General features: G+C 39.2%; 1 protein-coding gene across 3 annotated transcripts in view; it reads left to right on the top strand.

Annotated features, from left to right (window-relative positions):
• Positions 1 to 15760, top strand: part of NALCN (sodium leak channel, non-selective) — a 407611-nt gene extending 391851 nt beyond the window's left edge. For all 3 annotated transcript variants that reach the window (XM_054574357.1, XM_054574356.1, XM_054574358.1), the window contains 7 exons: positions 1 to 133; positions 794 to 909; positions 4139 to 4296; positions 7644 to 7794; positions 9118 to 9267; positions 11519 to 11636; positions 14627 to 15760. In XM_054574357.1, the coding sequence (XP_054430332.1) occupies positions 1 to 133; positions 794 to 909; positions 4139 to 4296; positions 7644 to 7794; positions 9118 to 9267; positions 11519 to 11636; positions 14627 to 14820 (1020 nt within the window). In that variant the 3' untranslated portion in view covers positions 14821 to 15760. The remainder of the gene's footprint in view (positions 134 to 793; positions 910 to 4138; positions 4297 to 7643; positions 7795 to 9117; positions 9268 to 11518; positions 11637 to 14626) is intronic.
• The last annotated feature ends 1786 nt before the right edge of the window (positions 15761 to 17546 follow it).

Here is a 17546-nt window from a genome sequence, read left to right as displayed (position 1 = left end):
GTCCAGCCACCCTTTTGTACTCCAGATGAATTTACATACTGGGCAACAGACTGTGGAAATTATGCTGGGGCACTTATGTATTTCTGTTCATTTTATGTCATCATTGCCTACATCATGCTAAATCTACTTGTAGGTAAGTGATGTTTGTTGCATATTTTTTTAATCTCTTTAAACTCAGGTACTTAGATAATTATGTATAATTTTCAATTAATTACCCTGGATTACTTGGGGTGGGTGGTCCATGGCATTAATTATAAGTTGTTGCCTCTCCATCCTAAAGCTGGAAAGACTTTTGAAGGCACATAAGTGACAGTTGATTGCAATTTCAAAAGAGTTGTCCTATTTATTATGATTATTAATCTGAAAAGAATTTTCATGGATTGAGTTGAACAAATATGGGGGGCTACCTTTATAGTCCCCAAATGTTACATTTATGTTTTTGAAAGATACATGTGGTTCACTCAGCTGTGGTGCTACCCAGAAATCAAACTGACCTTTAAAAACTTCCCTGGAACTCGACTGCAAGAGAAAGCCAGCTATCATGAATATCTACACAGAGTATGAGTTTATGCTCATGACCCTCATGTTTTGGAAAGCCAGGAGCTAGAGAAATAGCTTAGCCCAAATGTAAACCTTGCCAATTTGGCAACCACACTGAAAGCACTTAGAAGTTTTGTCTTAGCATGTATCCAGTAAAATTCATTATTTACAATCGATATTTTACATTTTCTAAAAAATGACACATTAACATAGTTGTCTAACTTGGCCATTTTCCTTTTTCCTTTTCTCTCAGCTATAATAGTGGAGAATTTTTCCTTGTTTTATTCTACTGAAGAGGACCAGCTTTTAAGTTACAATGATCTTCGCCACTTTCAAATCATATGGAATATGGTGGATGATAAACGAGAGGTAGGCAAGTGGATTGTTGTTTCATGCCCCACCCAAAAGAGACTTATTGCCACATCTCAAACATTGTTTTATTGTTGGCAATTGACATATATTGAGTTTTGAGTGGCCATTAATGAATTGCAGAAAGCTGTCATTGACCATCCAGCAGAATATATTAGGAGGGGAGGAGGACAGAGTAGTTCCCTCTCATCTCCTTTCCAACCAAGAGAGTCCTCTTCTTCAGGTTTTCAGAAGGTGGCAAGAGAGGAAACCAAGGGAGCTCTGAAGAAACAAGTCCAAATTACCAAAGCAACAGTTATAGTACAGATTCATGATTATCTCAACCTCAAAGAGCAATCCTGATTACAAGAGCAAAGGAGTTATTTAAGTGATTTCTTAAAGTTATTACTTTTGGACTTAGTATTTGACTGTTTTAATCATGAAGTGTTAGGAAATGCCCTGTCTGTTTCAGGGACTGTAGTCCCACTGACAGGCAAGAGGGCCCTAAGGCTGAAGCTAATCAAAGAGGTCTTGGGAAAACAGGCCACCAAGGAGACAAAACCTGTCCCCTTGGCAGGCATGCAGCGCCTGCCTCCCTCACATTACCTTGCTTGGTCCTGTGATGGTCAGTTAGTCAAAAACAGGTAAGGTTCCTCATGAGGAGGGATGACCTAAGACAGACATGGCTGGTATGGGCAGCAGACAAGGACTTGGGAGACACAGAAAGGACAAAAAAGCCCATACCTCTCGGTTCAGCTAGGAGATGGCCAGAGTCCTCATTCTATCTGAAAGAGGTCTCCTTATCTCTTGGAGTCTCTGCCCCACCCACCTATCTCAGGTTTGAAACAATACTAAAAGCAGACACAGCCTTAAACTGGATCAGGCAGTTCCCAGGGACAATCAGGCCTAGATGCAAGTTCCTCTAAACATGCTTTGTTCTTCTCTCAAAAGCTATAATAACCGACTCATACTGGGAAGATTTACATTATTCATAGACCCTGACCTGAGGCAGATCTCTTGTGTTCCTACAATTGTTATCTATAATTTCTATTTGTTTTCTGTAAACATAGCCCTTTGACATTGGTGAGCTTTGCTATATACCCCTGTGCATATAGTTCTCAATGAAAGTCTTTGGACATGGGGGCTCGGGACCTTCTCCACTAGAGGGAAGAGCTATGTCCCCTCTCCTGGCAAACAGAGAAGTGTTTGTGACAACTTGTGTTTATTCTCCCATTCATGACAACCCCAGAATGGGCTCTGCAGGATTCAGAGTCCCGCTCCCTCCTCAGCTGTCTCCAGACAGTAACCCTCAGATACAGGAGCACCCCAAGCAGCACTCCCTGGGACAATGAAGCTTACCCAAGATTTATTAGAATTAGCCAAAGCAACAGCAGCTTCTTCTTTGTACTCCTCCTCTTCCCCATTCTTCAGCCTCACAAACACCTAGGCATAGTTCTAGGCACTGGAGATGCATCAATGAACAAGATGGAAAGGTCTTCTGTTCTAATACAGGAGACAAAATTAGAGTGAAATAATAGTTACTGTTATTTCAAAAATTTATAAACACTTTGAAGAAGGTAATATGGTATAGAGTGGTTGGAGTCAGGGGCGGACTCCAACCCTGACTCCAACCCTGATTAGGAGGGCGGGTCATGAAAGTCTGTCTGGGAAGGCGCTATTTGACCAATATCTAAAAAATAAGGAAAGTTCAGCCATGGGACAATTTGAGGGACAATCTGAAAATAGTTTCAGAGAGAGTTGACTGGGAGCACAAAGACCAAGGGGCCAGTACAGGCTAGGAAATGGGGTGTCCTGGCCTAGAGCTGGGGCCTGCACAAGTATGTATTGCTTTATTCACTCCGTTTGTTTGCTCTTTCCTTGGTAACCCCCACTTCATCCAGGCACCAGTTTCAGGGGGTTTTCTTCCAAGACAGTGACCTGCATGTGCAGATGACTTACCCAGCTTTCGTCTTAATTGGACCCATTTGATCTCCATGACTGCCACCCACAGTAACCTGCCTTCTTCTGACATACACATGGAAGACATCACCTCCACCCACATGTGAAGATGTTAGTAACTGAAAGAAATTCATGGCTCACCAGTGTCCCTGCTGCTTGCCCAATACCTAATTTAAAAACACAACCAGGCTGGCACAGTGGGATTCGTTGAAGGGAATGACACATGGAGGATTTTCAGAACTTGACCAGGAAGAGGGCAGAACTGGGGACCCAATTCTCTTGTATGTAATTGGCCTAATAAGAGAGAACTGAAAAAGAGTTATTATTCCACAGAATAATAACTTACAATAAACATTTAGAGCAGAGGTGTCCAACCCTTTGGCATCTCTGGGCCACACTGGAAGAAGAGTTGTCTTGGGCCACACATTAAATACACAAATACTAATGAAAACTGATGAGCAAAATAAAAGGTCCATGCATAATTTTCATGATATCCACCACCACAGATAAGCAAAAAAGTCCTCACACAATAACCCTAATTATCAGTGGCCCTTTTGATAATCTTTTAAAATCATTGAGCAGGTCCTAAGTTTGTGATTGCTAATATAGAAAAAGTACATATCTAAGTAATAAAACTAAGTGATGTTTTAAGTTAATTTACAGTTTTGTGTTGGGCTGCATTCATAGCCATCCTGGGTCACATGTGGCCCATGGGCCATGGGTTGGACACACCTAGTTCAGAAGTTCCTCATATCCCAACTAAGTGAGAAGATCACTACAATGTGTATGTTTCATTTTTGTGCTAATGCATTACTGACCCACTCAGCTTGTGTGTTGGAGAAACACACAAGCCGAGGCTGAGTCAGTGGAACAGGTGATGGAAAGAAAATCCTGGTCAAGCAAGTGTAAGAGCCAGGACAGGCAGAGGGAGAGCTTTCTACTTTCCTGGGCTTCAAACTCTGTGTGGTTCTAAAATCCCACAGGACCAGAGACACACCAGCAGACACTCTATATGCTCAGCTTCCCTTTTTTATTTTATTTTATTTTTTTAAAATGGATTTTTAATTAAAGTAGTGATTGGACATTTATGTACTTTATGAAGTGCTCAGCTTTTATCTCCTGCTCCTCTCAGTGCATATACCCTGACCCAGCCTCCAGAGAGACAAAAAAACTTCCTTATCATCCAGTGCCTAATTTACCATCTTTTGAGAAATCACTCCAGGTTTTCGGTGTGAAAACAGAACCCCAAGTGAATCATTATGGCCTAATGATGCCTGTGCTCTGCCACCAGGGGGTGATTCCAACTTTCCGTGTGAAGTTTCTACTGCGACTGCTGCGGGGACGTCTGGAGGTGGACCTGGACAAGGATAAACTTCTTTTTAAGCATATGTGTTATGAAATGGAGAGGCTGCATAATGGTGGGGATGTCACTTTCCATGATGTCTTAAGGTATGAGGAGGGTGTTTCACAGCTCTGTGTCACAGAACTGAACTGAGTTCATGACCTAAAATCTACATCAACTGTAGTTATAACACAAGGCCACCCTTCTCAGGTTCAAAGTGGCCTTTCACATTGAAATTGAATGATTCTGTTCAAGTAAGTGCCTCACATGCAAAGGGAGGGAATTAGTGGCCTGATCTCCCCAGAAGTGTCCCTTACTGAATGGAAGGCTCCTGAAGGGGAGAAGTTGAGGGACCTTGGGGATCTCGGTTCCATGCTTCATTTTTCAAGGAAAGAATTGGTCTAGAAATGACTTGCTTACAGTTATTCAGCCTCTGCAACCAAGCTAGAGCTAAAATTCAGATCTTTTCACTTATAGGTCTGACAAGGATTTGCCTGGGCTGCTCTGCAATGGGTGCCCTGGTTGGTTGAGAAACCACATTTTCCAGACATTTGATGAGTACCCAGATAGGACAAAAGGCTAACTGAGGCCTGAGCGGTCTGTACTAGTTTGCTGTGACACTTAACAGAATACCATATACTGATGGCTTAAATGACAAATCTATTGTTTCACAATTCTGGAGGCTGGAAGTTTGAGATTAAGGAAGTATTGGGAAACCAGCAGGGTTGGTTTCCTCTGAAGCCATGAAGGACAATCTGTTACAGCCCTCTTCTTTAACTTTTTGGGCTTTGCTAGTGATCTTTGGCATTCCTTGACTTGTAGAAGTCTCACCCCAATCTCTACCTTCATTTTCACATAGTGTTCTTCCTGTGCATGTGTGTTTGTGTCTAAATTTTAACTACTATATGGATACCAGTTATATCAGATTAGGAACCCAATCCCATTCCAGTATGATTTCATCTGACTTACTTATATCTCTAAGGGCCTATTTCCAAATAAGACCACATTCTGAGGTACTGCATGTACTAAAATATTTGGGGGGGGGGGGGTTGTAGAGAGAGGAACAATCAACACAGTAGAACTTCTTAAATGGGAGCCAATGAATAATATTTAGAGGGTCATGGACTTGGAAAGGAAAAGAATTACATCTTTATTTTCATTAATCACTCACTGAAATGCAATAATTTTTTCAATGATACATGCAGGCAACAAACCATAGTAGTATTAACAATACCCATGACTTTGTCATCTGTAGAAATCATAGATATTTCCAAGTTACACTACTGCTGTAGCTGTTATCTTAAAATATCCTTAATGCACTCCAGTACTTTGAAGTTATAGTAGTCCCTTGACCTTAGCTAAATATTATTATTTAATGCAATAATAAAGAAGCACTTATATTACTATATCACTCATTTTCAAAGAAAATAAGTTGAGAACTCTATTTTAATACAATTGGTTTCCTTTGAAATAATGTGTATTTTATTTTATGCATCGAAATCATTATTCTAAGAAGTGTGCCATGGGCTTTGCTGCCAAAGGAATTCATGCCACAGAAAAAGTTAAGAACCCTCTATTACTGTGGTCCCTAACCTTTTTGGCACAAGGGGCCAGTTTCATGGAAGATATTTTTTCCACAGACTGGAGGGTTGGGGGATGGCTTTATAGCCTTCCACCAGATGCAGCTTAATTGTCACTTGTCACTCACTGGTGGAGTTTTGATATGAGTCTGCAAGCAATTGATTCATATGGTCTCTGTGCAATCAAACCTTTCTGCTAATCATAATCTGTATTTACAGCCACTCCCCAGCACTAGCATCATTGCCTGAGCTCCACCTCAGATCATCAGGCATTAGATTCTCCTAAGGAGTGCACAACTTAAATCCCTCATGTGCGTAGTTCACAGTAGAATTTTTGCTCTTATGAGAATCTAATGCTACAGCTGATCTGACAGGAGGCAAAGCTGAAGTGCAAATAAGAACAATGAGGCGTGGCTTTAAATACAGATGAGGCTTTGGTCATTCACCGCTCACCTCTTGATCTGTGGCCTGATTACTAGCAGGCCACAAACCTGTACTGGCCCATGGCCCAGGGGTTGGGGACCCCTGCCCAACTAGCACTAGCTATTTTCATCATGTTGCAAGTGGTCAACAAGTTCAATGATGAGTATTGTGTCACAAATGTCAGCAGCATTCAGGTATACAGAAATACACTTATGATTGGAATTTGAAAAAGTACTACAACAGGAGGGATCTCAGGGAGTTCTCTCAAGGTCTCAATTTTACCTCCCTCTCTTCACTTTCATCCAGGAACAATCAAAGAGGCAGAAAACGATAGGGCAAAAACACATGAATAGTTAAGGATGACAACTCTCTCAGAATATCACAGTTTTTTCCTCTAGTGACAAATATTTTTAGGCTGAAAATGAGACATATAGACATACCACTGTCATTAATAATTAATATTCAGCTTCTTTGGAACTTGGTGATGCATCTGATAAAATAAACCCAAACAAAGTCAATGGTGGCATCACTGACCTGTTCCTATCCCTCTAGTACAGTGTATGATGAAAACAGTTCAGCAATGATGAGATTCTTAATGAGACAGGGAAGAAAGAAAGAACAAATGCACTTTTTTTCTCCATGGTGAGAAAAACATTAACAAAGAAGAAGTCATTGTACCAGTGCTATAAGGAGAAGGGCCTCTCAAGTGCATCTGTGCTGTGATTGGGGCTGGGGAGATGGAACTGACGTCCCACCCAGGCCAGGCAGGGATGGAGCAATAACTGGGGTGAAGGGATCCACAGCCATACCAGGGAGCATCAAGCTGCCAGAGGGGCTACATCCTCCATTGGCTGTGGATCCCTCAGCCTAAACACAGGAGTTGCCTTATTGCCCAGGAGCCCCCATGCAACACAACTGTGTTGGTCTCGTTTACCACTGTCTGGGCCTACTGTGCCAAGGGCTGAGTTGGAGTGAATGTTTCGCCCTGGCTTTGCATCCATCAATATTAATGAAGAATATCCAGGGGGACAGGTGAGATAAATTGAGAGGGAAATTAGTGGAGGGGATGCATGACCCACAGCCAAGCATATTAACTATCACCAATTGGAGCTCAATGTGAAGAAAGAGAGAACAGTTTTCCTTCTACAGGGAAAGCTCCAGAGTCCTACAGAGCTGATTATCAGGGCATAGCCTGGATCTTTTTATTTACAAACACTTACATAGTACTTACTATTATAAGCACTTTCCAAATATCAACACACTTAGTCACTTAATGAAAGAGGTACCATGACTGTCCCATTTTACAGATGAGAGCAGAGAAACAGTAAAGTGACATAACTAGCCCAAGCCTTCTAGTTAGTTGAGGTGGCATCAGAATGGATTTTGAGATCTCTAAGAGTCTAAATCCCAGGTAAATCAGAGCTGCAATGGCTGTTACATTTCCCCACCAGCATGCTCTCCTACCGGTCGGTTGACATCCGAAAGAGTTTGCAGTTGGAGGAGCTTCTTGCTAGAGAGCAGCTGGAGTACACCATCGAGGAAGAAGTGGCTAAGCAGACCATCCGCATGTGGCTGAAAAAGTGCTTAAAGCGCATCAGAGCTGTGAGTGGACCAGAAGCATCTGGGATTTTATTTCCTCTTCAAGGGCTTCATGAACAAAGGGATTAGATCCTTCTCTGATTAGTCTTATATCCTCCTTCAACTATATCAACTTCACCTACTTATGATGGTCAGATGATGAGTCAAACCTTTACTCCAAATTTAGCTGTAACTTGTTGAGAAGAATCATAAGAAGCTTGTATTAAACCACATTTTTATAATACTGTGAGAATGCTTAAGAAGCAGTTTATTGAAATTAAAATATTTATGCTGTCCATTTATCAAACTCAGCTGTTTAAACTGCCAGAAATCTGTACATATTGACTGGCAACTGAATATACAAAACTACTTTTAAGTTGTTCCTTAAAATTCCAACTTCTTGTTGATAGTTTTGTGTGGTCTTTACCACATTTAAGACCACATTTTGTGAGAGTTTAACAATCTGTTTGCTGTTTCCTGAACCATAAGCTTGCAAGATTATCTAACTCGTAAATCAATGAACATGTACTATGTTTGTATACACTGTTTACAATTGGCATTTCCATTAGGTAATTAACGCTTTTAACGCTTTTGACTTATGCTTTACACATGGGTAAAAAAGTCAAATTAATCACTAAACAGTTATACATAACAGATTTTTATAATCCTGTTTCTCAAAACATTAACTGCAGAAACATATCTTTCCATTTGACCAAAGAACAGGGCCCCAGAGAAATAAAACACCCTGATCTCCTATAGCCAGGCAGCTGTCGCAACTCGCCCGCCACAGCTCTGCTAGTTCCAGGGATAGAATCTACCTTCCAGAGGCCCTGAGAGGGCTCAAGGGGTGCTGGCCCACGACCAGACTGCCATGGCCCCAGTGTGTGCCAAGACAGATCGGCCTGCTGGACCACCTATTCCAGTTCAGAACCAAGAAAAGAATGAGGGTTTTGCTTTTCCACCCAAGGCTTTCTGCCCCTTACAGCTTAAAGGAAAGGAGTGATCCACATTGGTTTAATGAGCATAGAATAAGAAGGGGAATAAAACATTCCACCATCATTAGTGATTTAAAAATTCTATTTTAAATAAAATACAAGCTACTATCAATGAACATTACTGCAATTGTTATGCAAATGTAAGAGGAGGAGTAAGCAATTTCTAAGTCTCCAAGCCTTTCTTTATAGCAGTGTGATAGTTATCAGGGAAATTAGTTAAGGGTCCTTATTTAAAGTTCCTGAGAGGCCACCAAGCCTAAGGGTTTTTGGAGAAGAGAGAAGAAAATGACTGGTATGGGCAGGGGGATGTTGGCCTGATATTTCTGTTCCTGAAAGAATCATATTTCCATAGAAACAGCAGCAGTCATGCAGCATCATCCACAGCCTGAGAGAGAGCCAACAACAGGAGCTGAGCCGGTTTCTGAATCCCCCCAGTATTGAGACCACCCAGCCTAGTGAAGACATGAATGCCAACAGTCAGGATAATAATATGCAACCTGAGGTATGGGTATGAGGTGTCCTTCCTTCAAGGATATTCTGTGTATTTTTTAAAAGTAAAAGATAAATTGGTGTTGTACACATAGCCATTTCAAACAAGATATCAATATATATAACAGGAAGTTTTTTACATTAAAAACAACAAGGGAAATATGACACTACAGATTATATATGTTTCTTTGCTCTTCCTGAATTATTTCAAAAGATTCTGATTTGTATGGCTACTAAAATTATGTTAATGACCTGGTTTAATAATAATAATATGTTGATCTTTTTAATTTTTTTGGTCTAAAGAGTTAACATCACCACTGTAAGGACTTAGTTTGAGGGGCTATATTAAATGACTTAGGAGACATAGTTTGACTGAAGGTCTGCCTTGAATGTTTTATCCTACCAAGTCATAGACACTTGAAGTAAAATCAGTTAAAATGTTTGAAATTGGCCTTCAACCTCCTTTAACAGACTCATTGAGGATTTTTTCTTCCTCACTTGGGCATGAGAAAAGCATATGGAATTTGGGACAATTAACTTGAGGGCTTTCTATTTAGTATGGCACAGCATATTTTCATTTCCAAACTCAATATGCATGTCCATAAAAAAATAACACAGAGAGCCATCAGTGTCCTGAAGAGCCTAGTGCTATGAGAAGCAGCTGGCAGTAGGTCCTATCCTTTATGAGGATGCATTTACAGAGTGGGTGAAGATAAGCCCCCTGGCAGCATTAGGCTTCCTATTGTATAGTAACACAGTCAGGGGCCAGCAATAAATACTGAAGGCTCAGTCTTCATGGCCCAATGGGATATTCTAGGAAGTCCTCTGTATAGCCCAGATTTGAGTGGATTTCATTTTGTTGGCTCTGCAGCCTGTAGAAATAGTCTGCCACAGAATACAGGGATTCGTTCAGCAGATAGTCAACAAAGAGGGACTGTGAGTCTTCTAAAATGGCCCTGCCACCTATGTGCCATGAGGATGGCTGGCAGTTCCTCAATGTGTGGGGCTGAGATGAGATCAGCTAGTCAGATGGGGCTGATGAGCCAGGAAAAGTGATGATTGCAGAGTTCTATGTTTTTAGGTTAAAAAAAAAAAGTACCCAAAACACCAAGAGAGGATATTGAAGCAATGTGAAAGCTAACATTGCTAATAAGAAAGGTGGAAGTGACAGTGAACCAAAGAGTGGGTAAAGTGTGTAGAGAGTCTCAGCATTTTTCTTTTGACATTAGTCTTAGTTGGTATAAGTTTCAATCTCCTCCAGGGCCCATCACAGTTTAGCCTGCAGAGAATTTTCTTCCTGAATGTCTAGGCATTGACGTCCAGTTTGGCAAGAGTGTGCTTTCCCCGAATCCGGCATTCTTTGTTGCCCCACCGTCTTTCCTGAATGCCGCCATCCTTGGTCTAGTTAATGGCTACCACGTGTGGAGGGAATGTGGCCGTGGGTATGGAAGATTCCTGGAGGGGTATCAAAGAAAGGATGCTCCCTGGGTCAGGCCTTCTTTCTTCACCATGTACAGTAGTTACTCTCATTTTCCTTGACTCTTTTTTAATTCATTTTCACTTTTCCTTTCCCCATTGTGGACGTGATGTATCCATATTTTTTCCCACTTGTTTCCTGTCATGTTTTCTTTCTTTTTTTTAATTACAGTTTACATTAAATATTATTCTGTATTAGTTTCAGATGTACAGAATAGTGATTAGACAGTCATGTACTTTGCAAAATGGTTCCCCAATATTTCAAGTACCCATCTGGCACCATGCATAGTTAGTACTACATTACTGACTATATTTCCTATACTGTATTTTACATCCCAGTGACTATTTTGTAATTACCAGTTTTTACTTCTTAATCCTGTTTAATCCCTTTACCTTTTTCACCCATTCCCCTCAAACCGCTTTCCATCTGGCAACCATCAGTATTCTCTGTATCTATGAGACTGTTTCTATTTGGTTTATTTATTTTGTTCCTTCAATAGCACATAGAACTAAAATTATATAACATTTGCCTTTCTCTATCTGACTTAGTTCACATAGCATAATACTCTCTAGTCCATCCATGCTGTTGCAAAAGGTACGATTTCATTCATTTTTTATGGCCACATAGAATTTTATTGTGTAAATATACCACAACTTTTTTACTCATTCATCTATTGATAAGCATGTTTTCTTGCTTTCTTAAAATAAAATGAGGGCCCAGGCCAGTGCAGAAGGAGGTAGGATATCACAACATTAAGAAAATTACTGCTTTCTTCTTCCCTGTGCAGACAAGCAGCCAGCAGCAGCTTCTGAGTCCCACTCTGTCTGACAGAGGAGTGAGTCGGCAAGATACAGCAGATGCCGGGAAACCCCAAAGGAAGTTTGGGCAATGGCGTTTGCCCTCTGGTACGTACGCCCTGCCCTTTCTCTGTTGACTGAGACATCTTAAAGTTATTGACATTGTGTGTTTGGGAATCTTAGGTTTCAAAATACAGGTGTACATCCAAAGTTATTTATATGCATGAAAAATATTTCTCCTTATCAAAAACATTTTCCTCAAAATAACTTCTCTTAATAGAATTGCCCTTGTTTTCAGTTACCATGGTTAGAAGGCAGTACTTACTAACAAAGTGAGATATCATAGCCAAGATCTAAAAGGAAAACAAAAAGGAAAATATTTCCAAGGGCTTTCTGTGTGTATTTAAGGCATTATCAAAATGAAGCAAAATTTATTTAATCCAAGAGGAAGTAAGCAGATATGATCATTTAGAAAATGCCACAGTTCTCAAAGAAGGAACAAAATATACTAGTGCTATATTAGTTACTGTATGTCAGTCAGTGTTACATGTGCATCAAGCGTATTCCTCACTTAATCCTCACAATCCTATCCTTTTCCACATTCAGTGAGAGAATTTTTTTCCAGGGGAACATGGGGTTTTAGAAAGCAAGGACAAGCCCACTAAGGGCATTCAGGAGTGGAGAGAGAGCAATGGTCTGCACAGCCCACTACCCCTCATGCCTGGTTTTCTGTGTAAATAACTGAGTGCACAATAAAATAGGGGCTTCCTAATGCTCTTTAATAGTGTACCTTCTTCAGCCTAATCCAAGTGAGAAGGTGGATGATGTTGCAAACTCTTCTGTTCCACAAAGCAGAAAACAGTATAACTTAGGTTTTGAGGGTAAAAGCTGTTTGGTGGATCTTAATACCAGAAAAGAAAATATCTTATTTCACCTCGAGGAATTTATTATTTAGGGATGAGAGAGAACCTCCCTTCCACCTGATAAAGCAAAGCTGGAGTGATGGGAAACAAGATTGAGTACCTGGTGGGGCCAAGCTATGAAAAGTTTTAAATTATAGGCTGAGTGGGTTCAGCTTTATCTTGTAGGCTATTAGGAACCAGTAAGGGTTTCTGAGAAAGATATAGCATTTGGAATTTGTGCTTTAGGAAGAGTGACTTGGCAGCAGAATAGAGAGTGAATTCTCCATTGCTAAGCCTGAAGGCAAGGTTAGGAGCCAGAGGATGATATAGTAGCCTGGGCACAAGGCAGTGGCATGGCCAAAGCTGGTGGCAGTAGTCTAGACACTGGAGGAACAAGTAGGAGTGAAGATCCAGGGAAAATGCACAGTCTTTGGTATTCACTTAAATATATTTTTTTTTTAAAGTATATTGTCAAAAGTATCTCTGATGGCCCAAACTTAAGTGGCCCAAATATCAGAAAAGAAGATAACTAAAGAAACATGCTACTGGAGACATGCTGAGTTTGAAGAGACAAAGGGCAAGAAAAAGGGCATTTTAAGGGAGTACCAACAATGTACTACGTGCTATGCTATGAGTTTTATTTTTTTTTCCTTTTTTCTCTCCTCCTTTTATTTTGCTTTTTATTTTTAAAAGTATATATTTAAAGTATACAGTACAATGGTTTGATAATCATATACATTGTGAAAAAATTAGTGCAGTCAACATATAAACATCAGCTCACATAGTTACCTTTGTGTGTGTGTGTGTGTGTGTGTGTGTGTGTGTGTGTGTAAATGGTGAGAACATTTAAAATCTAGTCTATCAGCAAATTTCAAGTGTACAGTACAGTATTATTAACTGTGGTCATCATGCTGAACTTAATTCATTTTACATAACTGCAACTTTGTACTCTTTGAGCATCTGCTCATTTTCCACATCTCCCAACCCTCATAACCATCATTCTGCTCTCCCTGCTTCTGTGAATTTTGACATTTTTTGGATTCCACATATAAGTGAGCTCATATAGTATTTTTCTTTCTGTATCTGGCTTATTTTACTTAGTATAATGTCCTTCATATTCACATACGGTGTTGCAAATTGCAGGATTTCCTTCTTTCTTAAGGTTGAATATTGTGTTGTGTGTGTGTGTGTGTGTATATATTTGTATATATGTATATGTATATATGTATACACTCACTCCCCCACACACAATTTCTTTAACCATTCATCCATTGAAGGACAATTAGGTTGTTTCCATATTTTGACTATTGTGAGCAGCACTGCAATAAATGTGGGAATGCAGATATCTCTTCAATGTACTTATTTTATTTCCTTCATCGCACGCACACACACACACACACACACACAAGTGGGAATGCTGGATCATATGGTAGTTCTTCTATGCTTTTTTCTTAGGTCATCTCATTTAATCAGTTTTAATTCTCACAATAGTCCAATGAGGAAACTTCCATTCTCTTCATTTTACAATTGAGGAAATGGATTTCGACACATGAATTTGCCATAGATTGTATCCACAGGTCACAGAAAGGAGATCCAAAACCATGACAGTGGAATCCCAAAGCCATGAGTCTTCGTACACACTGCTTTAGTCACATTCATAGATTGGAAATGTGAATGCCCTGAGCAAATTCTAAATATGTCCTAAAATCATTCCTTTTTCATTAATGCTATACTTCCATTTATTTTTACAAAAAAACAGTATTTACCCACATAATTATTCCATATTTTCTGCATTTCTTCTTCTCCCCTCATTATTGGTTATAGTGTCCTTCTTTATCTTTTTTCTTTCCCTTATACATGTAATACTAATGAGCACTGACTCACACAAATTTCTGTGACACATTTACCCATATTGGAACTTCTGGTGATTTTTTTTTTTACTTTTTGTAATTATCTCAAAGTACAAGAGGGCAAACTGCATTTTTTTTTCAAATGGTATTACTAGTTGTCCATGAACATAGTTTTAAAGTCTATTATGAATATAAAGCATTGAGTGCTGAAAGGGTTTCATACTCAATATCTGTGGATAGGACTTGTTCACCAAAAGCATTATATGGGAATGCCATTGTTTTCCAGGAATTACTGGCAAGAGAGTAAAACACCATGTTGCTGATACAACTTTTGTTAATTCCTCAGCACCAAAACCAATAAGCCACTCAGTGTCTTCAGTCAACTTACGGTTTGGAGGGCGGACAACAATGAAATCTGTAGTGTGCAAAATGAACCCCATGACTGATGCAGCTTCCTGTGGTTCTGAAGTTAAGAAGTGGTGGACCCGGCAGCTGACTGTGGAGAGCGATGAAAGTGGAGATGACCTTCTGGATATTTAGGTGGAAATCAATGCAGACATCAACCTAATGGTGAAAAATATTTTAAAATATTTTCTTTCATTGTCCAGTCAGCAATCCATAATTAATAAATAATTGAATTCCAATTTGTCCTCCATAAGAAGGCATAAAAAATGGTTATTACCATGTGTTCAAGAAAATGTGCATAATAGCAGTATTAGCAACATTAGAAACTATACTAACACCAGATGTAGTTTGTTCAGAAATTCCATGTATTCTTCTATGTAAACTAAGATATATACTTATATGTGTTCTCATGTATTGCTACCACCCCTGAAAGAGTGCTAAGCCCAACATGGCTAATATTTATGACATAGGAGCTATAGATTTAGTTTACATTCTTCCCCATTCAATGAGAAATATTTTTCTTGGAAGAATTTATTATTTACAATTGATCTGAAAAGGTCAGCATTGAGCTTATGCTAAAATGATAGTAGTTTCACAAACTACTGATTCTGAATTTTAAAAAGTATATTCTTTTTCTCATGTTATTTTTTAAAATATACACAAAATATTTAGAGATCAGAACCAGTCAATTTCTGTCCTCAACACACTAATTAAATTGATGCCTGTTTCCAAGAGAATTGTGTACAGGTACCAGGCAAAGAAATTGACCCAAGGAGCTAACTGATTTAAAACAAACGTTATGGAAATAACTTGAAAGACATAGTTATGTAAAGATGTTGAATTTCATTTTTTTAAAATATATTATTTATTTACTTTTAGAGAGAGGGGAAAAGAGGGAGAAAGAGAGGGGATAAACATCAATGTGTGAGAAATGCATTGATCAGTTGCCCCTCGCATGCCCCAAACTGGGGACCTGGCCTGTAACCCAGGCATGTCCCCTGACTGGAAATCGAACCAGTGACCTTTCAATTGGCAGGCTGGCACTCAATCTACTGAGCCACACCAGCCAGGGCAAGATGTTGAATTTCTTAAAAAGTATTTTAATAATTGAGTTTAGAAAAAAAGAATAAAACAATTCAGTTTATAAAAAAGTTGTTTTTGCATGTGAAATGCTATCACTGGCTTTACCTTTTACCTAAGGTATGTCTATTTTGCCATAAATCAGCTAATTCACTATGAGTTGATCCCAACACATTATCACTGTCTTTCATTCCAAATGACTCCCCTGCTACCAGAATCTCCTGTGGAAATAATGGTGTTCTGCAAAATCTTGCTCTAAACTCACAGTTTTTAGTATCCCAAAATCCAACAGCATTTGTTTACTATAGGAAAATTAAAATGCAAAGTGAGTACAAAGTACTGTTGATCCTCTTATGCTGAGTCAACCTAGTAGAAGTGTGTTTGGGCTTTTAACTACATTATTCTTGATTGAAAATTTGCTGTTTAGATTATTTATTTTAGTGGAGTGATTATCTCAGTATCCTATGGACATTCAACCCACCTCAGTTGCTTTTTGACTTATTTTTTCTCTGTATAACGTTATTAAAATAGCCAAATATCACATTCTTTCTGTAACAATTGTAACATTGTGGTAATAGTCTATTGTTTATATGATTAATTGTGCTTATAAGATAATGGGCAATTAAAGTCAGTGCAGCTGAAAGGATTTTATTTGGCTTTATGTTCATTTGGAGTTTACTTTTTGTACATAATAAAATGAAATAAGTATTAACTTTGTAAAATGATTAACTCTAAGTTGATCTTTGCTAAACCCATTTCTTGTGCACGGAGGGGAGAGGACTTGTGTAGGGCCACTAGATTTCCAGCACTTTGCAAACTGTATTTGAATATTCTCTCTATAATTAACTGGCAAAAGCCCTATTCTTAATATTCACTTCAGCTCAGCTCTTAAGCCAGAATGTTTCTTTCATGTTTGTGCCCATAAGGCTGAGTGAATACCCTGTACCTTCCAAACCCATAACAAAGCAGAAAAAGATCTTACATGACCAGGGCATGGGTCTTTACTAGTACGTGAAAACCACATTTTTTTTCTTTTTTGACTCATTACACTTGAATAACACAGCTTCATTCTCACAAAACTACAGAGCCCTTCCTAAAATGTCTGTAACTGATATTCAGCAGAACATCACTGTTGTTCATTCTGCAGTGGAACAAGGGCAGAATAGCAATGCATTTAAAGCCATAGCACCCTACATTTTCAGTTAAGTGAAACAGCTAAATAATTCCTGAGGGACTCATTTCCACTATTTTCTTGAGGTCAGCAGAGCAGAGAGCAAACCAAGAAAAAAAAACTGCTTCACTCTCTTTGATTTTTCATAAACATATAAACAGTCCAGTTATGCAGATGGGAAAACTCTAGCTACAATATTCTCCTGGTCCTTAGAGAGGCCAGACACTGATACTAATCCTGTCATCATGCTACCCACTGCCTGTAATTAAAGAATACTGTTGTTTCCAAAAGCACCATAAAGTATAAGGAATGGAAACTTGACACAGAACTCCCAAGGGGAACAGATCACACATGAATTGCACATATGGTAACTCAAGGAGACTCAGAGAGTACAAGGATGGAGAAAATAGCCAGATCAATGCTCTTCACACTATTCTCAGTGGTGGTTCAAGAGCAACACTCACCAGAAGAGACTGGTCATTTCTGCCCTGCCTAAGATAAATAATACAGGCATGTAGAAGACAAACCAGTTTTAAAGCATGAAGCAAAAGCTGTTTCTACAGCCAGATAAATGATGTATTGGCTTGTTTCTTTGTAGGAAGTCACATAC

Source organism: Pteronotus mesoamericanus, unplaced genomic scaffold (genome assembly GCF_021234165.1).
Source record: "Pteronotus mesoamericanus isolate MK-2021 breed Mesoamerican mustached bat unplaced genomic scaffold, CSHL_Meso_final contig_26, whole genome shotgun sequence".
NCBI lineage: Eukaryota > Metazoa > Chordata > Mammalia > Chiroptera > Mormoopidae > Pteronotus > Pteronotus mesoamericanus.
This window is presented reverse-complemented; position numbering and strand designations above follow the sequence as displayed.